Source organism: Ambystoma mexicanum, chromosome 2q (genome assembly GCF_040938575.1).
Source record: "Ambystoma mexicanum isolate Mex_15411 chromosome 2q, UKY_AmexF1_1, whole genome shotgun sequence".
NCBI classification, from domain to species: domain Eukaryota; kingdom Metazoa; phylum Chordata; class Amphibia; order Caudata; family Ambystomatidae; genus Ambystoma; species Ambystoma mexicanum.
Window position 1 is genome coordinate 1,333,821,781 of NC_090924.1, and position 22,772 is coordinate 1,333,844,552.

General features: G+C 39.6%; 1 protein-coding gene across 6 annotated transcripts in view; it reads left to right on the forward strand.

The window, feature by feature from the left end:
* Positions 1–18,090, forward strand: part of RBMS3 (RNA binding motif single stranded interacting protein 3) — a 2,259,106-nt gene extending 2,241,016 nt beyond the window's left edge. For 4 of the 6 annotated variants that reach the window (XM_069648793.1, XM_069648792.1, XM_069648795.1 and 1 more), the window contains 2 exons: positions 2,189–2,310; positions 11,693–18,090. In XM_069648793.1, coding sequence (XP_069504894.1) covers positions 2,189–2,310; positions 11,693–11,699 — 129 coding nt within the window. In that variant the 3' untranslated portion in view covers positions 11,700–18,090. Of the gene's footprint in view, positions 1–2,188; positions 2,315–11,692 lie in introns of those variants that run through there. The other 2 variants (XM_069648794.1, XM_069648796.1) reach the window with 1 other exon arrangement.
* The last annotated feature ends 4,682 nt before the right edge of the window (positions 18,091–22,772 follow it).

The following is a 22,772-nucleotide window of genomic DNA, read 5'->3' on the forward strand; positions in this document are numbered from 1 at the left end:
TTCTCAGAAAATTTGCATTATATTGCACTAAAACACATATTTATATCTTTCTCCTAGTGCAGTGTGTGGCATACCCCTCCTATTGCACAAGCGTGATAATCTAGGCCGGCCCAGAGTGTGGCGCGACCTGTGATTTTTTGCAGAGTTGGGTGGGGGCCCCTCAGCATGGCTCTCAGGGGGGCCCCCACAATATGTGTTATGCCACTGCATCTCATGGGGCCTGCACTTGCTTCTGGAATGCTGGCACACCACAAGCTGCAACACTGCCTCTAGGACAAGCGCGTGTTTCTAGCCAAGTGTGCTTAAAGGTGTCCAGGCAGGAGATGAAGTGCCATCTCGTGGGACCTGCAACAGGTTCTCGTCTGCTCTAGCCATCCGTGATACTTCAGAGGCGGCAGTATTGTCTATGGTACTAGTGAATCTTTCTGGCAAGCATCGTTTAGAAGGATATGAAGTGTTTCAGGCCAGAGCATAGTTTTGATAAGGACCCTCAAAGTCGGCATGCGGTGCCTACGGGCAGTACATACTTCAGGGCAGCTCCTGTCGTGCCGCAATCTCCATGGCAATGGTTTACTTCAATGATGAAAAACACATGCAAGGACCTGAATGGAATTCGCTGCACTCATCTTCTGAGGCTGGAGCAAAAAATACTCAATTTAAGAAGCTCATATCACAAGTGTTGACCTGGTCCATGCCTTTTACCACGATGATACGATCTAACAGGGGGTGAGACTGCTTTTTTCATAAGATCAATCAAAATGCCCATTTAAGCAAGGATGGTATACTGGGAGTTAATTGTTCAAGAGGCGTCTAGGATAATTTGACAAACCTCATAATATAGCAGATCTATCTATTGCCACAAACCGTCTTTCCAAGCTCTATTATGAAATGGTAGCCGTTCTAGGACAATTTGATGCCATTGGTTATGATTAATGTAAACCCTTCCGTCCATCACTTTTTTGTTTTAGTTTATCTCCGCAAGCGAGAGAGGGTATACCCCACAATGGGTCTCTTGCTCGCTGTGCAATAGGGATCCAAGCTGTACCTCAAAGGGCAGGCCCAACAAGGCTGAAACATGTCTGTGCAGAGGGAACATGGCCAAGTGACTCAGGCTGAACTACTCCTATTAAGGGCAGGCCCATGACTGACTGGCAAATGGATCATTCCCTTCTTGAATGATGCAAACAGGATAGATAATGAGTGGCACATGTGGCTGCCCAGAAGAGTGCCAGTGGTAATGGTTTGTTCAAAACCTACCATTCATCACTTTTTGATTGTAGCCCTCCTATTAGACCCACATGTCAGAGAGTTAATTTAACTCTTCGTTTGATACTCTTTTCCTTACTCCTTCAGAGGGAATTGAATAGTTATTTGTTGTTTCAGCTACTTTCTGCACAACTGGCAACATAACATCAGATTAGCGCCTTAAGCACTTGCCTCAGACACGGTGCAAACTTTAACTTCTCAAGTGCACATCATAGTATGGATTTCATGAGTCACCCCCTTCCTCCTTCCGAGGACGATACATTGAATGACATTTGCTAATGGCAATAATAATATTAAAGCCTATTGCCACAGTTCCTTGAAGTGAGTGATCTTACAAAAGCAGCTAAATAAAAGCATTACATTTTGTTTAATGTATTTATGTATTTATTTATTTAAATGTATTACATTACTTATTAACATATATGGAGGCATTTGTGACAGCTGGATGTTCTGTGACTGTTAAGATCTGTCATCTGTTTTTACATTGTTTTTATTTTTTGTGCATTAGTCACAATGGACATTTTACACATTTCTACAACAATCATGACTACTGGGGTCTGTCATCTTAGAGACGTGTACAGGCATACAGAATTCCCAAATCCAGGTCCCCATCTTGTGGCCCCTGCAAATCAGTACCCTATGGGTGCACAGCTGAACTTGGCTGCTTCTCCCTCGGCCACTGAAACATATTGCACTGAGAGTGGGGAAAGTATCAGACAGGGCACACTACAGTGCTTTCAGACCTAAACAATGGGGGCTTCTGAATGTTGAAACAGGTGAGATGTAACTATCCCTCTGAGCTGGCGTCACAAGTGGGACTGCACTGTGGAGGGCCGCTTCTCTTCTGATTCCGTGACGCATCTCTGTGCAATGAGCTCTCAGTCTACCTTGACAGAGGTTTGACTTGTCTTTGTCTCCTTAGGGTGTTGTTACTGATACCTCTGCTCAATCAGTCGGGCCTTCATCACAGGAAGTCAGTGGGCAACAACTGGCGGTGGAAGCATCCAGTGAACATGGCACTGCATATTCCTATCAACAGACGAAGTAAGCAGAGCGTTTATTTGCTTTCTCTAAAGTATTGTTGCCTGATAGCATGTGCTTATGACACCTGAGTAGGACCCGGAATGACTAGGACACACTTTTGAAGAAGTTGCATGCCTAGATATTTACACTGCAACTTACATGCCTACATGTTGCAGCTAAACAAGTGTCTGTTTGTGTGTTTGATTTAATGTATTTCACAAACTTAAATCATCTTTTGTCAAAGACGTTCACCAGTGATCCTGCATCAACCACCCAAGAGCATTGATTAAGAATTAAATACATGAAAAAAATATGTATGAACCTGGCCAACCCACTCTCAAATATAGCCATACTCCATATTGTTTATTGTTTATTTGTTTGTGTCGCAATATGTTAGAAAACTATCTACAATCAAAAATAAAATCGAATCTAACAATATAATAAAAGGCCAGATGTATACTTGTCCCTGTAAATTTGTCCAATGCAGTAGCTTCACCAGTTGTCACCCCTAGAGGGAGCTGTTGCCTTAGGATATATAGAGATAATGCCTATATGCATAGCTTCACCTGTTGTCACCACTAAAGGGAGCTGTTGACTTAGTATAGAGACAATGCCAATTTGCATTGCTTCGCCTGTTGTCACCGCTAGAGGGAGCTGTTGGCTTCGGATGTATAGTGGTTTTGCTGTATCAATGAAAACCTGCACTTTGGCCTGCGCACACAGACCTGTACACTAGTATATCTGTATTTGACCAAACAACCCTACATGTCAAGATGGCAACAATGACAACTTCAAATTCACCAGACAAGTGAATTTAGTCTTAATTTTAAATTCAGAATTGATCGCAATTCAGGGATGGTTGGTTTGACTACGTCATACATGCACAATTACTGTGCTCCAATGTTTGGGCTACTCCGAAGCTGAAGTTAGAGCTTCTGCCATCCCAGGGATCTGAAAGCTCATCCCAGTTTTTCCTGCCAGTTCAGGTTGGCATAGTCTCAACTTCTTCATTCTCCTGCACAGGAATGGCCGCATAGCACTGAGGAGATCCTAAGGCATGTTATGTTTATTGTAATGTCCTTGGATATCTTTGGAGTAGACACTTTCATGCCTGTGGCTCCATTAACACCTTTACCAAGGCTAACCAATTCCTGCCAAAGCAAATACAGCTTTTAGGAGTCAATGAATTAATTGGAAAAACCGTATGCTTGAATTTCTCTGATATTTAAAAATGTTATCAAAGTCCATCCGGCAAAGTGCAAAAAACATCAGGCCAAGGAAACAACTTCTCCTCAAACCTAACCTCCCATCACCTGTCTGTTTTCATTTCCTTCCCTCTCTCCCCCTCCCTTCCTTACTATGTCTTAGCTCTTCCACTATCTGAAATGTCGCCAGGCCGAGTACGGTAGTTAATTTCACATCCTTACTGTTCATGGCCTGTAAGAATGTCATTGTATTTTCCCTTGGTCCATACCTTCATATATCATATCATATCATCACCCCTTTGTTGTCTTCAACAGAACGTGAGATATGCAGCGACCCAACATCGCAGATTGTCATAAAATATTCAAATATAGATCCTAGACATTCATACACTAACCAAAACCTGCCTACACAAAAACTCACAAACAGTGTTGGACTGGCATTCACACGAGGTATTCTCCATCATGTGAGTAGACCCTAGGGCAGAAGCGGCAGCAAGTGTTGCCTCATAATAAAAGAGATGCCCTCTCAATCCACATTACTCTCTTTAGATATAGGGCCTCATTCCGAGTACGGCGCTAACCAATGGCGCTATTAACGCCTTGGTTGACGCCGTACCCGGACTGGCAGCGCCTTGGTGGATGGCGGAATTACCGCCCCATTCCAAGGTTGGCGGGGCGGTAATTCCCCATTCACCAAGGCTCTTCCCCATTCCCAAATGAGCCCCCATAGGGCTCAATGGGAATGGGGAAGATGCAAATAACGGTGACCGTTCATTACGGTCACCGTTATTGGCTTGGAGGCCCCTTTGCGCCCTCGACTTTAACACCTGCTCAAAGCAGGCGTTAAGGACGAGGGCGCAAAGAGAACTCGGAGTATGGCGGTAAGGGATCACCGTCACCGGTCTCGTTACCGGTGGCCGCTATCCCTTACCGCCATACTCGGAATGAGGCCCATAATCTGACACCCACATAAGCATTCTGAACCTCTCATTAAACAAGGCATTGAACCAACTACTAGTGGGCCTCATTATGACCCTGCCGGTTCATAAACAACGATGGCGGTAAATCCGCTGCCACCGTTGTTTCCGCACCAGCTGATTCCGAGTTCTGCAGGCTGGAGGTGTCACTCCCGCCAGTTCTGACCTGGCAGGAGTAACGGCACCCACCTGCAGGCAGAAATGGAAACACTGGCACCGTCATAGACGGAACCAGTGTTTCCATTGTCCCCATCCCCATGGAGTCCTATGGGACTCCATTAGAATGGGGATTGACCTAATTCCGCCTCCGGAATTACCGGGTCACCAGGGTTGTAATGCCCCAGTGATTCTGGCAATCACGGAGGCGGAATGGTATTTCGGGTCCGGCGGCAGCCTGCCGGTTTTTCCGGCACAGCTACCTCTGGACTCGTAGTTAGGCCCTATGACATTGCTGTTTGCAGGAAATGTCAACATTCACAAAGATTATGGGACTTTACTTGACAATTATCTGATACAACACTGTCATTCGCAAACCTACGTATGAATGCAAAAAGACCAAAAAACGAAGCCACGTCTGGCTCAGTTTGGTGCCTTATTATGGAAGACCAAACCACCTAGAATGTAAGACCCCCATCAGATTGGACTGGTTAGATGGGCTCAAATCTATTTTACCCTAAATACAGAAGTGGGGAAAAATCAACGTGCTTAAGAATCTTCAAACACTTTGACCCCCATCAACTTCAAAAATATCACATACTCATGATTGCAGTAAACTGGACCCCTCGTCACCCAAAAGTGCAACACGATCTCAGACAACATTAAGGGGCTGTTATGTTTAGGGGAACCACCAGAAACCTTGTAGTGTGCCGCAAAGAAGTAGTTTATTTAAGTATTACAGCACGACCCCCGGGAGGGACTCGACAACCGTCCACAGCAGCCTGTCTTCTCTGCTTTCTCTCCCTTGGAACCTGGAACCTCTGGAAGTTGAGGATCCACGTTCCAGACACACAGGCAAATGATGACATGGGAACATTCTGATTATACAGTGAACGTGGACAACATGTCTCAATATCATAAAACATTACAAATTACTTTTCATTTAACATATCTTATACATATCCTAACAGGGGCTGACTCTAATAAGCCTTAAACAACCTCTGTTGTGTTCTGCAACTCTAAACCCTGGGAGAAAAGAGCTGCAAGCTCTAGGAAGCCCCTACACCATCTTATCTTCTCAATTTACGGAAAAAGAGGCAGTCAAACACATGTCACACTAATCCCTGTCTGAGCACAATCTCTCTAAATAACAGTCTGAACTTGTTAAACTATTTTTCAATTGGTCTGTTCGCCTTACACACACGCACATGTACACACACACACACACACACACACACACATGGGCGCGCGTGCGCGCATTGTGGAGTTCATTAGGCATCTATAATATAATTTCAGTCAGGAAGCATAAAGGTAGTTTGCACGAATTCCTCCCTATCACTTCAAGGAATCACTCAAAAAGAGTCGAATAACACTCAAGCCTTTCAGCAGAATAGATCCAACCATCATCAACAACTGCATTCAAGTAGGTGTCATACAGACAATACAGCCACGCATTAAAACAAAAATATATGGAAAAGCCACAGGACAGGAAAGACTACAAGCTGAGTACAGGCCTCCTCAACTTGGATACGACAATCAAACTGTGCAGCTTAAGAACTCCTCAGATATTGCCTGAATAACAACCTGGAAACATGAGATTTCTGTCTCCCCATCCTTCATGCCTCTCAGCCATGTTTGACACAATTAACTATACAGCACTTGTCAACATCCCCAGGACCTGCATAGGCATAGACACCCATCTAAACAGATTCTCTCCCTCCTTTCTGCAAAGGCAAGCCCAACAAGTTCCAGTCATAGCTGCCACCTTCGCCCCAAATGCCACAGTGAGTCACCAAAGCACCACACTCTCCCAGATGTTATTTCTTATTAGCATAGAGGCTGTCTCTGGGAGCACACACTGAGAATAGGTGCCTGTCTGTCCCCCAATCTGCTGATGTTACTCAGTGTTAGATAAAAGTCACAGTTCAACATGATATTGTCAAGCACTTTAACCTGCAACTGACATGCATACAGGATTGGATGCTCACCAGTACTTAAAAGTCTGGCCTCAGAAAATTAAATTCCTTACTATTACCATCCTCTTAATCTCTCCTCCCCAATCAAAATTGGATCCCGCCCTGCTGAGCAGAGGACACTATTCCAACAGCTGTTTACAGCACATAATCTCTTGGGAAACTGCTAGACCTCAAGACTAACCTTGTGCTAGATATTACATATATTAATTTTTCTTGTGAAAGGAGATAAGTTTCTAAAAAGACCTTTTGCCAGCTATCATATAGATTAATATGATATCACCAGATTAGGCCTACGCTCTCAATCATAAAACCCTATGAGCCTGGCCCTCGCCTCTCTACATTGGCTCGCATCAAAGTGACTGTTTCTGTAAGACAGGCTGCATAACATTCAAAGCCAGCCACTAAAGAAAATGCCTAGCCAATAATCCTATTCACTAAGAAATCATTGTACCCAGAAGTCTGCATCTTTAAACAAAAACAAAAAAACGTACTGAACCTATTCCGCTTAAGAATATAGAATTTAATCTCACCCAAACTCTGTTTTTCCCTGTCCTTCATTAATTTTAGAAATAACCTCAAAATCCTCTTCTTCTCAAAATTCTAAAGAAGCAAACAATGTCCAATGTACATTGAATGTTTTCCATCACAGGTCCTTCATTCCACCTCTGCGTTCATCCATGTATTTATGTGCTGTCCACTGTATCATATGCCCTTTACAGTGCAGTTCTTCCAACATGCTTTATTTACAGACTCCAATTTTACGTTTGGAATGCATGGTCTTACCTGATGATGCCCAAACAACTTAGGTCCATGAGGAGCATTCCACTGAAGACCCCACCTTATCTTCTCTAGGATGAAACATATGTTATTTCCTCTATAAAAACACCTTCTTTCTCCCCTTAAAAGTTCTCACCCACACCTTCTTGAATGTCTTAGCGGGTGGTATTTTGCTGTAATATTGGCTCATAAAATCTAGCTGGTCGGGATAGAATAGAAGGGCCATGATATTTCACCAACCCACTTATTGCATGGAAAAGGGCTACACAATAGGAAGACTGTGTAGGCATGTTCTAACATGTTTCGCTCTGCTTGCCACTTGACTCTTCCCCTACCCTACCTACTGATAAAATGCATAAATCTGATCGGCCAAATTCTGTGTTCAAATAGCTAAGTCAATCCCTACCTCTCCTCATTGCAACAGTATAAAGCAAACACAGCTCTTTGTATTCCCTAGATAAAGAACCCTCTCGCATATCACAGTTTACTCACTGTGGCAGACTGACCCTCCTCCGCCAGAGGCCAGTTGGGTGGGATACATTCAGCCGCAAGTTGAATTGGCTGACTTTTTATTGATGGAATAGATGGGTTATCCAATTTACAAAAAAGGGGGGAATCCCAATAATACTACTCAAGTAGTTGCTCTACCTTTTATCGGGGAGGTAAACTTTTTAGACAATAGGGGTAGTTAGCACATACCAACAGCTTACAGTAAAAGCAATCATTAGATCAATAAAATACGTTACCTAACTTTATTTTGGCCCATATGTCACGACTATATTGTCGGGTTTTAGACAGTGTTTTAGTCTTTACTACGATTTAGCGAAAGTGATTATACTCTCGTTTTTTACTGAATGAACAGTGTTTTCGTTTAACAATTGCTATTAATAAAAATATTTTTGATTAGGCAATAATGACAGTATTGATCTAATGATTGCTTTTACTGTAAGAGGTTGGTATGTGCTAACTACCACTATTGTCTAAATAGATGGACCATCCCCTATTGAACACTGGCCATATAAGGGACACCTTACAAGATACTGGGAATCTGTAGTAGGCCCTTAAAGTTGCCAGATGAAGCTGCTTTTATGAGTTATTTTCCTTGTTTGACCTTATGGCTACTTTCACATGCGCCATTAAGATCGAGCACATGATCCAACACGTATCCATCTAAGACTAGATCCCCCTAGTCAGCAAAGACATCTAGTGGATCCATAAAATAGAGTTTTAGATCCATCATCTCCTTACTACAAAGATGTTCAAATGGTCCCATGTTCCTCTCGTCGCATCTTATCTTCTGGCCCTTAGGACTATCTGAAGATGATGCATCCTTTGAATTCATCCCAAAAAACAGTGGTATTTAGGAATGATGGTTGCTTTCTCTGTGTTTCATTATTACATTATCGATGGAAGAGTGGAAATTCAAATTGTCATGGAAAACGGAGTACTCTATAGTTTTTTTAACATAAGGTTCAAATCAGGGATACAAGTTCCAACTACAAGATCTTCCAACAATCTAAACATAATCTGCTGATCCCACACGTGTGAACTTTGGTAGGTGGCCAAACACTGTTCACCCAGCATAAATTGAACTTCCAATCTCAACTTTAGAGATTAGGGTCAGACAAATTATAGTTTAACTTTGCATCTTTTCTTCAATTTCACACCTTAACATCTGGGCACATCCCCTTGGTCTTTACTGAAACGTATTATATTTTGTTTTTTTAAATACAGATCTTATTTCTACAAATTGACATAGATCAGTGCAGCTCTCACTAGCAGAGATAACTCCACCTCATCCTTATATGATATTAAAGTAATTCATGTAACTCCTTAGCTTTTACTGTATTCCACCACAATCTTTTATTTGTGATAGTTTCCATCTTCAATTTACCCTCGGAATTGTAAAATAGTTTTGTTGTTTACAATTTGAATCACTGTTCCAAACCTATTTCATAAGATCTGTTGATGCTACACTGATAATGCATGAATACGCCCACTTTACGTGTTTCCAAGTGATATAGCTCTTCATCCGTAGATGCTTTATCGGTATACACAGTTAGGAAAGAAAACTCCAGTGCTTAACCTTATGATTTTACTAGAACAAAATATGAATTTAATAACCTGAGCAGAGTATACATCAGGAATGGCAGAATCCATTACGCAAATATGAAATAAGACTACTCTGTACATTTATACATTTCTGCTAGTCTGTTAAGGTCATCTAGCCAGATCAATAGCTAATATGAGCTTCCATCGAGTCTATGCCGATGTATCACAATTGAAATGACTTGATTGGCACTTGCATGCGCACTGCAGCACAACGCATAATCTTCTGGCCATATCTTCAGCAGCCATCTTCCCACTGCCAAAGTGAAACTTCTCTTTAATGTTCAACCTAAGGATTCCTGGTGCTCCTTCTGAATGATGGAGAAAGCTGATTAATAAGAATGAGGTTATGTTTGAGAATCCCTTGATCAAGGTGACTGAACATTAATCCCCTTAACAGTAACACTGCAGTTTACTCATTATTCGAGTAACAAGGCCCATTTCATGTGCAAGGAGTAAGAGTTGAGAATCCTTTGTTGTTAGATGACCCTTGGCCCCCGTCATAGATATTTGTGGCGAGCATAGCTGGGTGAGCTCTATCTGTTGCCTGTTTTTCATACTTATCAGTGAGAAAGCAACTCAGTGCATTTGGTACAGCGGAAAACCCCACTCAGAAGTGGCAGTGAAATGGGAAGTTAGGAGAAGGAAAATATCTATAGCCAAGACTGGAGAAAAAGTAAACATTGATGTTGTAGGGGATGGGAAATTTAGCAACACATTTAATGGTTTTGCTGTTCTATTGAGCAAGGATATAACTATTAACCCAAATAGCTATATGCATATGTATAGAACATACATGGAATTAGAGTTCTAAAGCCCATGGTGAAAGGTCACACAGAATGAGATGCTTAGGAGAAAAGGATCTCTTGCCATGAATTGAGGGGCAGCATAAGCAGATTGGAGCGAGAGAAAGGTTGTGATTAACAGGGTACAGTGACAGGGTAAGAGAGGTGAGCGATGGATCCTAAAATGTGAAATACAGCCTGTCAATCTTCATTGGTTCATAGATAAGAGAAATAAATAGAGAGAGAGAAGTGTGTGCCATAATGAATGTCTTACAATGGATGGCCAATGACTAAGAGGCAATAAACGAGGCATATAGAAGATCTGAAGAAATCTAGCACAGGGGACAAGCTAGATTATGCAGCGGAGTAAGCTGAGACTGCAGTGATTCTGGTGTAAAACACTAAGCCAAATACATCGAAAAACAGTGAGGACAGCATCTGAATGGTAGGGGTACAGTGATGGAACATGAAGGATTACAGCTAAATAGGCAATGTATCATCACAACGTGAAACATATGACGACAGCTCTGGTACTTGTGGCAAGAAGGAGGGTGAAATATACATTTCAAGGAATGTGTTGAGGGTATATAAAAAACTAAGGTAGGATGATTGATTGCAAACTATATTGGGGGCAGAATATTGAGCATAGTACAGGGGATTGTCTGAGTGAAAATATAAGTTATAAGTGGAAGGAGAAAGAAATACAATTCTGACTTATTGAAGCAAATACTGGTGATCAGAGACCCTAAGGGAGTTTCTCAATGACATGTGTGGAACATTATTATTTGAGTGTGGTAGAGTCTACTAAAGGTAATATCGATAGCAAACATGGTGTCAGGCAAATGAGGATATAGAAATATTAGATAAGATGAGCTAGCTCATATCAACTAATACTGGCTGTAGTTATGTAATTGAAAAGAGGAGTGCAAATAGTGAGAATATTTTACATTTGGGTTTGAGGTCAAGAAGAAAGTGAATGCTGAAGCTTGATGTTTAGGGACGAAAATATAGATGTTTTTGAAAAAATGAAACTTGGGTAGATGAGGAATTGTAATACTGAGCAAGTGATGACAGGAGCACTGCTCATCATGGGAAACTGTCACAGTGATCCAGACATGCTATGAAGGCCAGTTCAACATTTAGAAACATTGTAGGATAGGCCCTGTTTTAGTCAAATAAATGGCTAGCTAATTCAAACAAAATGGAAGTAGAATGGTTGATCCCTGGGTGGATATTTATGATCAGTACTCAGATTCCTATTTCTAAAAGACACTAAAAATGCTTGTTATGATTTGGGGATTGAAAGTTGACCCTCTTTCACTAAGATTTAAATCTCAACTCATACACACAACTGCACCAGATGTCCTGGGCATGAACGGCTAACGTTGAAGCTATTTCATTTTTTTTCTCTTTCCCAGACAATAAGCCTGAATCAGAGTGAAGAATGTCAATCGGAAACTTTTGCCTTGAATGGAGAGACTTCACTCAACGAGAAGTTGGCTTCCAGTTTGCACAGGCATCAAACAAATGCTTTCTTTCATTTTCTACCTTGTCCAACGAAAAAAAACAAAAAAAGTGTTTCATGTGCTGTGCAAATGGTTCCGTCATGTAGTCTGACAGTTTTCCTTTTGCTATATATATTTTTTTTTAAATATGAAAGAAAGATACCCCAGAGGAAAATAAAAAAGAAAAACTGGGTCAACATTTCAGCAGGATGAACATTTGACTTCAGAACTATCTGAAGGATAAGATAAGGATTTTCTTTTTCTCAACACAGCGAAACTGAAGATGTCAAGAGGGAGCCAGTATGGATGAAAAACTTTTGTCTTCCTCAGTAATTAAGCTACTCTTCTTTCTTTTCCACTTTTTTTCACTTTAGTGTTTTTTGTTATTTTCATAGAGATGTTTAGGTGAGGTTTTATCTTGAATCTTTATTGCCTTAATTTTAAGGACGTCAGATGCTATTGAAGCAAGCTTTTCCAACACCTTTCTTGGAAAACAGAAGATAAAATGTGCTTGCACTAGCTAATGAGTGCAAGAGTTTAATATGAGATCATAAGGTGAAATAATAAGCTGTACAGTTTAAAATGAAATGCTTTTCTTCTTTTGAAGAAATATCGTCGATGTAGAATCAGTGGCATCTGCAAGAGTTCAAAGAAAAATATGCTGGGACTTTTCTGAACTTTGTCTTAAGTGTCGACAGAATACATTCTGAAATCTGGAGAGTTTTACAGTAAGGTAATGAAAATGGAGGAAAAAATCAACAAAAACCTACGCATTCAGAGAAATGCGGATCATTTTTGCAGAATGCCTACTTTTTTTTATTTACAAAGCGTGATCGCTTGCAAAAGCATTAGTGCTTTTTATCTGCAATCTTTTTTATGAGCTTTAAGAAGTTTTTAGTCTGCTTTGCTTGTCACATTGCAAAAAAAGCTTAAGAGCATTACAAAATGTTAGTAGATAGCTTATGGTCAAAAAAAGTGCAAAAAAAAAAGCAATAGATAGAAGAAATTGTTGACAATTTCTGTAGTCTTTCCTAGTTGTGATCAAATGCAGCCTACGAATGGCCTATTTTATACCAAAGATGAAGTGACACCCTTGCGCAGTCAAGAAGATAGAGTTTTTTGGTTTGTTTGTTTATTCCTTTTTTAAATCTTTATTTGACCTCTATGGCCGGACCAGTTGTTTCTAAATTGTATGTTTAAACTATCTTCCACTGGTGTTCTACATAAAGAATCATGTTCTACTTTACATGGTATAATGGTGTTTGTCAAATAAACTAGGGGTGAGTTGCAAAAGCCTGTTCTTGCTACATTAAAGAATGTATTTGTTTGACAAATGTATCAAGGCAGGCACTGATATCCCAATCTTTTGTATGAAAAGAAGTGCTTCTCCTTTTTTTAATAATTTCCTGTCTTCCTTCTTAAACCAGATCTTTTGAAAGTGTACCATTTTCTGTCTTCCCAGTCCTGTGCACAGTAGCCATCTGGCTTCAGCATCTTCCATTGTCATGCCATTTTTTAAAATTATATCTGCACCCATCTTTGATCTGATTTCACAGTATAGAATGAATTTGAAGAGATAATGTACTTTTGAATTCTTTTGTGTCTACAAACTAGTTTGCCAGGAGGATAAGGTAATAGAATTAACATGGAGTTTTTTTTTAATTATTAAATAAAGTTAATGCATTTTACATTTGTGGCATCAAGTATTCAACAGATGGGGAAATAACAAAATGACATGGAATGTCACTGGAGCAATTTAAGAGCTTTCAATAATGTGTTGTGCTTGTCCATAATGACAGTAGATGGACATGCTGTTGCTCATTATTTTAATAGTAACAAATGTTGTTAGTTTATGATCATTTGTTGTTCAGTATCTCTGGAAAAGTCTGTATCAAATCAAATGATCAGGGCAAATCTGCTGCTAAAGTTCTGTCCATGGCAAAGGTTTTCCACTATTGTAGAATATGTACAGTTCCACGAAAGTGCCAAAACCATTGAGAGCATTAAGGGCCTTATGCACAGAGCGTTTTCTAATGGGATTGTGACATTATAAAATGCTTCTGTGAATCAGGCCCTAAGTGTGCTAAACAGAGGAAGTTAAATGTAGGCTCTCTTGTACTCACTCAGAAATATGGATCTTGCAAAGTTTCAAGGATGCAAAATTCAGGCAGTAAGAATACACATTTAGCAACTTAAAACACAAACCTATGTAAGGATATAACACATATCCCTTTACCGAAGGTGTGCTGTGCACATTTGCTACATCTTCTCAGCACGTTTGCTAGCAAATGCCTTGATTATTTATTTTCTTTTCAGGAGAGCAGGGAACCCAATGGATTCAGGTCTCATCTAGATTGTGGAATTGTGGATAGGTAATTTGAGTTCTGTCTATATGCCACAGTTTGTATTCAACTGTAACAATCCTGTGTGTGTTTGAAGCACAGTGTGTAAAGTAAGTGCCTCTCATCAATTCTTGTATTGGTTCATCTTGGAATATGAAAATGAACCAGGGGGTTTCGTATATTGATAACCCACTTTTCCTAACACCGTTTAGAAGTTATCCTTGAAACCATATCCATTGGAACCTTTAGTGCTACAAACAAGGCATTTGTACAGGCAATTCCCAGCAATCAAAAAACAGCCCATTCTCACCTTTATCACACAGGTTTCAGATGACATTTTGCAATCCCACTCCATGCAGGCATATGACACTTGGGTAAGAAAATTAAGTGTGCAACAATACATGACTTGCCCAAAGAAATCACTATCCCCTTTCCTCCTTGAAGCTATAAGATGGCTACTGTGTGACTGAGACGAATGCTGATTTAGCTTCCTTTTTCTGATCCAACTCCTGCTGCTTTATTTATGCAATTAGTGTGTTTTATTGTTTTCAGCTGATTTTGTTTAATGGTCTGAGTGTTTAAAACCTGTCAAACCCAAAATATCAGTGTATTTCTTATGTAAGAACATTTGCTTTAACTGAAGCAGAAAATCTGAACAGGAAAATAATTTCCTTCACGAGCACCTCTATAGAGTACTGTAATTTGTTCAGGATGTCTTGATTCTTTTTTGCCAGGTAAATGGTTGCACAGTTTGATATAAAGAATGGGCAAAAGGAAAGTGAGCGATTTTAAACCCAAAGGAATTTAAAGGGTCATCAAAGGCACCTTTGGCGTTAACAACCTTAACTATTGTCTATATAGCTAACCTGAATTTTGGCAGACAATGAAAATTATACCTCCTGGTTTCTTCAGATGTTCTGGCAATAATGTATGTTCAGTATGATGCAACATACTGTCCTAAAATGTACATCAAAACTGGCAGATGATACAACATCTGCCCATTTTACTGTTCATTTTAGGTACAGGTTTTCTGAAATAACTTATTTTCCGGGAATCCTAAAATATGTTGTATAAAACAATGTACCCCACATTTTGGAAGGGGAATACACATTTTATAATTTAAAGAACAATTACATTTTAATTCCACCTTGTTTTTTTGAAGGATAATGTTTACACTATAATTGGATTCATACAGTTAGGAAATATATATTTGCTTTACTTTCAAGTCAGATTGTTTGTTTGTTAGAAGCTTAATAAATATACAAACAAAGTATTAAAGGATTGACCAGGCATGGACCTTAGTCAATTCTCTCACTATGAAAAGTGGACCAGGAAATGTCAAATTAATTCGTAGCCAAAAATTGTTTTCTGTCCTGTAGAAGAGAGGGGGCCTTGAATTACAGTCCTTCCATTGCAACACTGTTTGCATTCAAAATGTATATAAACAAAAACCATTGTGTAAATGTGTTGGTTTCTTTTTGTCAGAAATGCCACTATGTGTCGCAATGGCACAAGAGAATAAACATTCATGTTAAAATATTTCATTCAATGTATTGCACAAAAGGCACATTTTATGGCGTCAATGCACAATTGTTCTCCTTTCCACCATTCTGTCACATAAACCATGCCGACAGGTATAACTCTACCATTGCATGAAGTCTCACTCCCATATTGTCCAAATATTGTCTAGACCTAAAGCCGTGAGATATATCAACAAGTGTAGTACTGACAGCTATTTCGGAAGTTCCTCATTTACACCAATGTTTTTCAGCCCACGCTACTCATAAAGTTATTTCATTTTTGGAAGAAAGCGTTATGGAAGGAGTGCTTTTTGTACAAATGTTTTCACAATGTTGTTGATCATTGAGTGTGAATTCAGATAGCAAATCATACAAGCCCGTTTATCTAGTGGGATGGTTAATCAACGTATCAAATCCTTCTCTTTAAGATCTAGATTTCTCTTTGAATTTGATTTCAGTACCTTGATCCTGGAATGCATATCACTATCTCCCTTTCTTCTCCCAAAACCTGTGGTTTCTTTATCAAGCTCCAAAAATCCATACAGCCTAACAGTGCACGACAGAGGAACTGTACTCCCTGAGGCATACTCACTTTAGATTACTCTGGAGAATGAAGAGGGTGCCCGAAAAATCACATACAATTACACATTAGCAAAAAGATCAGGACTTCACTGGCATGTATTTCACTCTCATCTCATTATTATTTTCAGTAATAAATAACTTATTTAAAAGCCCCTCCTCAAGAATTGACATTTTGCTGGTTAAATAGTTAACACAAGAAGCCAGCCTATCTTCAAATATTTTTACCAGTTTTAAATTAGTCATTGAAAGACTTAAATGCTCATTAATTTCAAAAGCATTAAATTGGAAATTCAGAAAAACAAATAAAGACATGTTCTCTAGCATAAGATTTATTAACTGAAATGATGGAATGTGATTGGCCATCATTCAAATTTTGTATAGTGGTTCATGCCAGATTCCTCCTGCTTCTAAGTGCTGGAATAATAGGTGTTATTATTACTCACTGTTTCATGGTATTCAATTTGTTTGATCTTCAGTGCAGGAAGATATTGACAATGTCTGTCTCATCTTTGTGAACTGTCAAATGAGCAGGTCTTTAGACAAACCCATGGTGGAACCCATGAGATCAGCAACCAGTGAAACATCCTTTTTATACTCAATATTTAAATTCATAAGAAAATATCAGTTTAAAATATATCCTGTTCTTGAAGGTGTGAAACTAAAGAAGAGTGTATCTCCGCCCTAAACTAGTAGCTTAGTGCAATGTGCATACTAGACCCCCAGGGTTTTATCAGACCATCATATCAGATCTGTGTACTTTTTCTTTGGGTCATATGTACTTTTGAAATATTTCCTATCCCATCCAATTGTATTCATGGAAAACTGCCAAAACCTTATGCCTGTTTCACTGAAATGTTTTGAATGCATGTACATCTTAGAATCGTATGTGGACAATATCATTCAAATGTTTGTTTTTTAAGAATGGTTGGAAATTGGAAACTGATCTCTAATGTTTGTGAAAGGTGCTTGGAGACCTTTGGAGAGATGGACATTCACCTACTAGAAGAATGAAGATCATGTTTGAGGCATGTTGTCCATGCATCTTCCTCGTCAATGAACCCTCATCGTCAATGCATCTTTGTCGTCAATGCATTCTCTGCTTGAGATACAAGACCATTTGATCATATTGACCAGCACATGTCCATCACAGACCCACATATTGTTTGTTACAAACAGAAGAAGAGCCTCTTAGAATTAAGTGTATTCCGGATCAAGAGAATAAAGTGGTAAAATATTAAATATATGTTTAGGTAACTGATATGTTGGGTATGGTCACATCTTATCAAATTATGGTTAGTTTGACAGATTTTACTTTCATTTGTACAGGCACATGTAATTTAAACAGTTTCATTATGCCTTGTAGAATACTTTTTTTCAACAAAGGTATGTTCCCCCACATCCCTGATTGGGATCAGAACCAGAAATGTAATTTTCCTATATCAAGCAATGTGAAACATTTGTTTTTGATATACAATCTCAGTTTCAAATGTAAGAACATAAATTAAAGCCTGAATATAGAAACCAGAAGGAAATCCCAAAAACATGGTTTGGCTTGTCCAAGATTCACTTCCAATGAGGAGCTACCTCTATCTACAGAGGTGCCACTGCAACCAATTCCTCGATTATTGAAGTAAAAAAAAGTTAAATTATAACTCTTTTTTATGGGAGTGTCTGTTTAATGATGTCAGAAAATGCCATTTAAAGGTCTGTAAAAGGTCTGTCTCTTTAGTCCCTTTGTAACAGAATCAGAAATGTTGCCATTTCTCTGCTCCTGGGGCTTTCTGTAGATCAGTGGATGTTAGGTTTAAACATTTGTTTTCTTTGATGAAGCTTTCAATAAAAAAACGAAAAAAAGTTACAAAACATCTTTAACGTCTCTTCTGGTTTTCCTTTGTTTTTCAATTCGATTGACTAATCCATTTTCCCTGTAGCTATCATTTCTTTGGTTGGAAAAAAGTTGTAGTTTGTCAACGGAAAAGCTGGTGGAACCAGCAGGTCGAGTGTATATGACAGGAAATAATAACAGACACCACACCACCTAATGCAAAACAAAGCAATGTCAATCGCCACCTCTGTCACTTGCTGATTGCCCACTTTGCAACTGTTATTGTTTAATAAGTGTAACTAGTTTGTCCAGTGATAAACTGTCCAATTCTGCTCTGTGACTTCAGAAAAAAAGATGGATTCCTACGCACAGCAAGCTGCATCATCACTTTGTATACAAAAAGGTTTGATTTTCTGTTTAAATTGTATCTTCGATTTTGAGATTTACAGAGCAGAGAGTAAAGTTTGCCATCACAAAGACAATTGAAGTGTTAAGTAGTGTAACATTAAGAGTAACATGTAATCAACTGGGGCAATAATTAGATACAATCCGTACATAAGAATCATGGGAGGTCCGTTTATTAAGCGCACAAGGAGAGAACATACTGGGTGATGGTGGGGGAGGTGAAAGGGAAGAGACAGTATACAAGGGGGTACGTACAGGGCTAAGGTGGGGGAGATGAGCATGAAGACACAATAAAAAGGGGTGTACATACAGGTCTAACACGGGGAGGTGACAATGAAGAGACAATAAACAAAGGGAAGTACATACAGGGCTAACACGGAGGAAGCCACACGGAAGTGACAAAAAAGGTGAGTTGTCCCAGTTTATTACGTGGTCACACTCAACTCAGGGAGTTCCTTTCCCCCCAATCAAGGTGGTGCACAACAAAGCACTATTATTTTGATTCAAGTTCGGTTTGATAAGGCCTCCAATCCATCTCGCACCCAATCTCTATAAATACCCGGTGCCGCAATGGACTAGGGACCAGGCTGATGTGTAGTAAGAATATAGATTCCTGAATTTACTTAAACCAAATTTGACAAACAGACTTTCATTAACCACTAATGCCGTGACAATACAAGAACAAAAATTACTTCTGTAATGGCACCAACACAGAGATAATATTAAGATATGTAGTCACAATTTCCTGCAGGTTTCTTTTCAAATCGCCCACCAATACAGACTAAGAACACTTGAAAGCACACACTGATTGCTGATTTGGTTATAATACTTTTTTCGCCCAGCAACCCCAACCCTCCAAACATCAATTAGACTTGACCGGTCTGAATTGAAGGCAAGTTGCAGAGAGTGGATCACAATGGGAAAATCGTTTTGGGTTCTGATAGTAAAATGCACACTTTGGAACAGAGATTCAGGGGGGAAAAAACCTTTCCATTTATTGCTACAGAGTCAATATGAGGGAAAGAAAAACAATGGAAAAATGTGTTTAACACGTATTACTACAGATGCAATATGAGGGAAAGAAGAACAATGGGAAAATGTGTTTGGCCACACCTAAAAAGAACAGGCAGGGCTTTGTGGTTTGGGTCCGAGCACAATGGGAACAAAGGGGCAATTTTGTTTCACCACACATGCAAAGGAAATACAAGGCTTCACACTTCTGATTTAAAATTAATGGGATCAATGGGAATTTTGTTTTGCACTCTGTACACTCACTTGAAAACAGGGTTTTGGAGATTAATTCTTATGGACTCTGGATCCCCCTTATCTGTACCGAAGTCAGGGGTTTTCTTTCAAATGGTCAATCAAATCTTTATGTCTATACTGGCTGAAAACACACTGAGAAGAGCTTGATAGTTTCGAATTGCTTACAAAACTCATCCCGAGATTTCTGCAGAGGAATTCATTGATTTACTTTAATTAAATGTGCTAAGGATCTACATAGAGAAACAGGGCATTTTGCTATGTGGAAATAACGAGAACAAAAGAAAAATGCAGGGCCTTCAAAATCTATGGCTTTGGGATAGTTTTACTTACAGGAGAGGCCATGTAATGGGCATCAGGGAACAACTGGACACTTCTAGGAGTGCAATAGTGTCAGTCAAGGATAGTCCCCTCTGGCTCCTCCAAGTGGTCTCAGTCACCTTCTATGTCTCCTGGTCCCTGTCTCCAATGCAACATTCAGGGCCTCTCTACTTGGGTCTTTCTTGCAAGAGTTCAGCAGCAGGTTACCTCCCAGAATAAGTGAAACAGCCCAGTTCTGATGCAAACTGGTTTACCTATAGGGCAAATGATATCTTGTCATGACTTAATTAACTTGTGATGACTCCCGCGGAAGGTATTGGTTGCTTTTCTCTACCCACCTCCCACCTCTGTGCTAATTCGACAAGGAGTTGATGGGTGCGAGTTAGGGAAGCTGTGGGAGGAGAAAGCTTTGTCATCCCAAAAAGACATATGGGTTTGGCATGTTTAAACTCAGAAAAACTATCAACATTGCAAGTATGTTAATTATTCAAATCTTCACATGTATGGATATATTTTTAAGAACTATATTTTAAGGCAAATCAGATTATGCTAATCTGAAGTCGACACACCCTTCCTATTCAGAGATATGTTTTTTCTTTATTTACTCAGAAGCCGCATCAGTGAAAAATATGTCATTGCATAGTTCCAATGTTAATTTTGTCCTTCACCCGCACACCACCTTTCAAAACTCTCGGAATTATGGGAAGGCCCAAATCAAATTTTCCTTAATAACTTCTGTTTTGTTTATCACACAGACATTGTTTTTGCAATGGTTCAAAGGGGATTACTGTCACCTTTAATAAAATGTATTTTTTGATTAGCTAAACTCCAGTCTCATATGCTTCGCTCACTCTGGCCCCCACTGTTTTTCTTTCAAGTTTAATTTCCCCTTAAGCATGTGACCAGCCATATGCTGGCTCATGTTTATCTTTGCCTATCCATTCTTGACTTTGTAATGGTCCTGGCTTCAGCTTTAATTCACAATTTATGGGAGTTGTATATATATATTTTATTTTTAAGCAATGGACCTGATTGATTGTTGACAACCAGACATTCTTCTTGGTAGGCCCAGGCCAAAAAGCCTGGAGGGTCTTTTTTCAGAACTAATTGCATTATTTTTTATGGGGCATGGGTCACAGTGTTGTTTCAGTGGAAAAGGCCCTCTGCATCCATGCTTTTCAAAGTACAGCTTTAAATTAAACAAAGGCATTGTGTTTACACATTTGCATAGAAAATTATATTTAAACCTGTTGTTTCTAACATATAGCTTTTGCTTCCACATGATTAACCCAGAGGTACATTCAGATTTTCACCAAACAGGCAAGTTACCAGAGAGCACTAGTGTTCAATTATGCAAAATGAAATAAGCCTTTCCATTAAATGTCATTTTGGGCTGTTGAAAATAAATGCTCTTTTCTCTCATGTGAAATGTTATAGACTCGGTTTCACCAGGATTCCTAAATCACAGTCTTGTGTTGCATAAAGATATTGTACACACTGTTATCTGTCTCTTTAAGTAGAATGTGTAGCTTTCCATGGATTTAGTAAAACAGCATAGACTGCCACAGGTCTTTCTTTTCCTTGCTGAAATGCAATGTACATATCTTTGCACTTTTGAGATTTAAGCCCACTTTCCTTCCTTTGAGATTTAGGCCTGTTTATGGTTCAATAGGCCTCATGTCTGACATTACCACTTCTGTGCTGTCTTTAGACTTCAATAGGACTCCACAAATCACTCTTTCTGTTTCCTTGTGGCCTTGGTTAATTCCAGGACTTTCCTCGCAAGAGCACCTTGCTCTTTTCCCTGTCCTGTCGCTCTGGTCTGCACTCCACTCTTTTTGGATTTTGGTTTTTGGTCCTGGACCCCTCCCTTTCCGGTAGCTACATCTCCGGCCTGAAGAGGCAAGGTGTTATTTAATCTGCTGAGAATAAAAGAGAAGTGAAGTATTTTATACAGTACTAATTTTCCTGGTATTTCCCTGGTATGATTGATAACAAACAACCTGTTACACATTACTTTTCACTCGATGTATACAATTCAGTATTCGTTAAGTCATAGTGGATTTTCATCCCCTCTGCCTACTTTTCTAAATTTCGCTGAGCGTAAGCAAAAGTGTGCTGTAGGTGTTTTCATAAATTTTCAATGTACTCATGAGTCGGGGATGCACTGATTATGGTCTGCTCTTGAGTTCTGTAGAGCATATGCTGAGGTAGCACCATTTTCCATCCAGTCATGAGCTCGAATTGAGACATGTTTTTCGCAGAAGATGGTGTAGACCTGATGGCCATCAGAACAAGCGGTAATCAGATGTCCCAACTAGGTCTAGAGTCCGCCACAAACTTCTTCAAGATGCCCAGAATTGTTTTATTGTACCTCTCAACTCCCCTGCTCGATGCTAGGCAGTAAGCAATGTGGAGTTTTCTCTTTACCCCTAGTATCTCCCACATCTTTATCATCACCTCTCATTCCAACTCAATCCTTTGGGGAAGGCTGAAACAAGAGAAGATGTGATTGATCATAAGGGTGGCAGCTGTCTCTGCCTTTCAATTTCGGGCAAGAAGACATTCCACCCACTTGGTAAACAAGCATGTCATGGTCAACATGTGCTTGTTTCTGCTAGAGAAGTGAAACACTGGCCAATGAAATCGACTTGCAAATCCGACCAAAGCAGTGTCATTCCCCTTTACTGTAGGGGAGCTGTGTGTGTGAGGAAACTTGGCTGGAACTGAGCAAA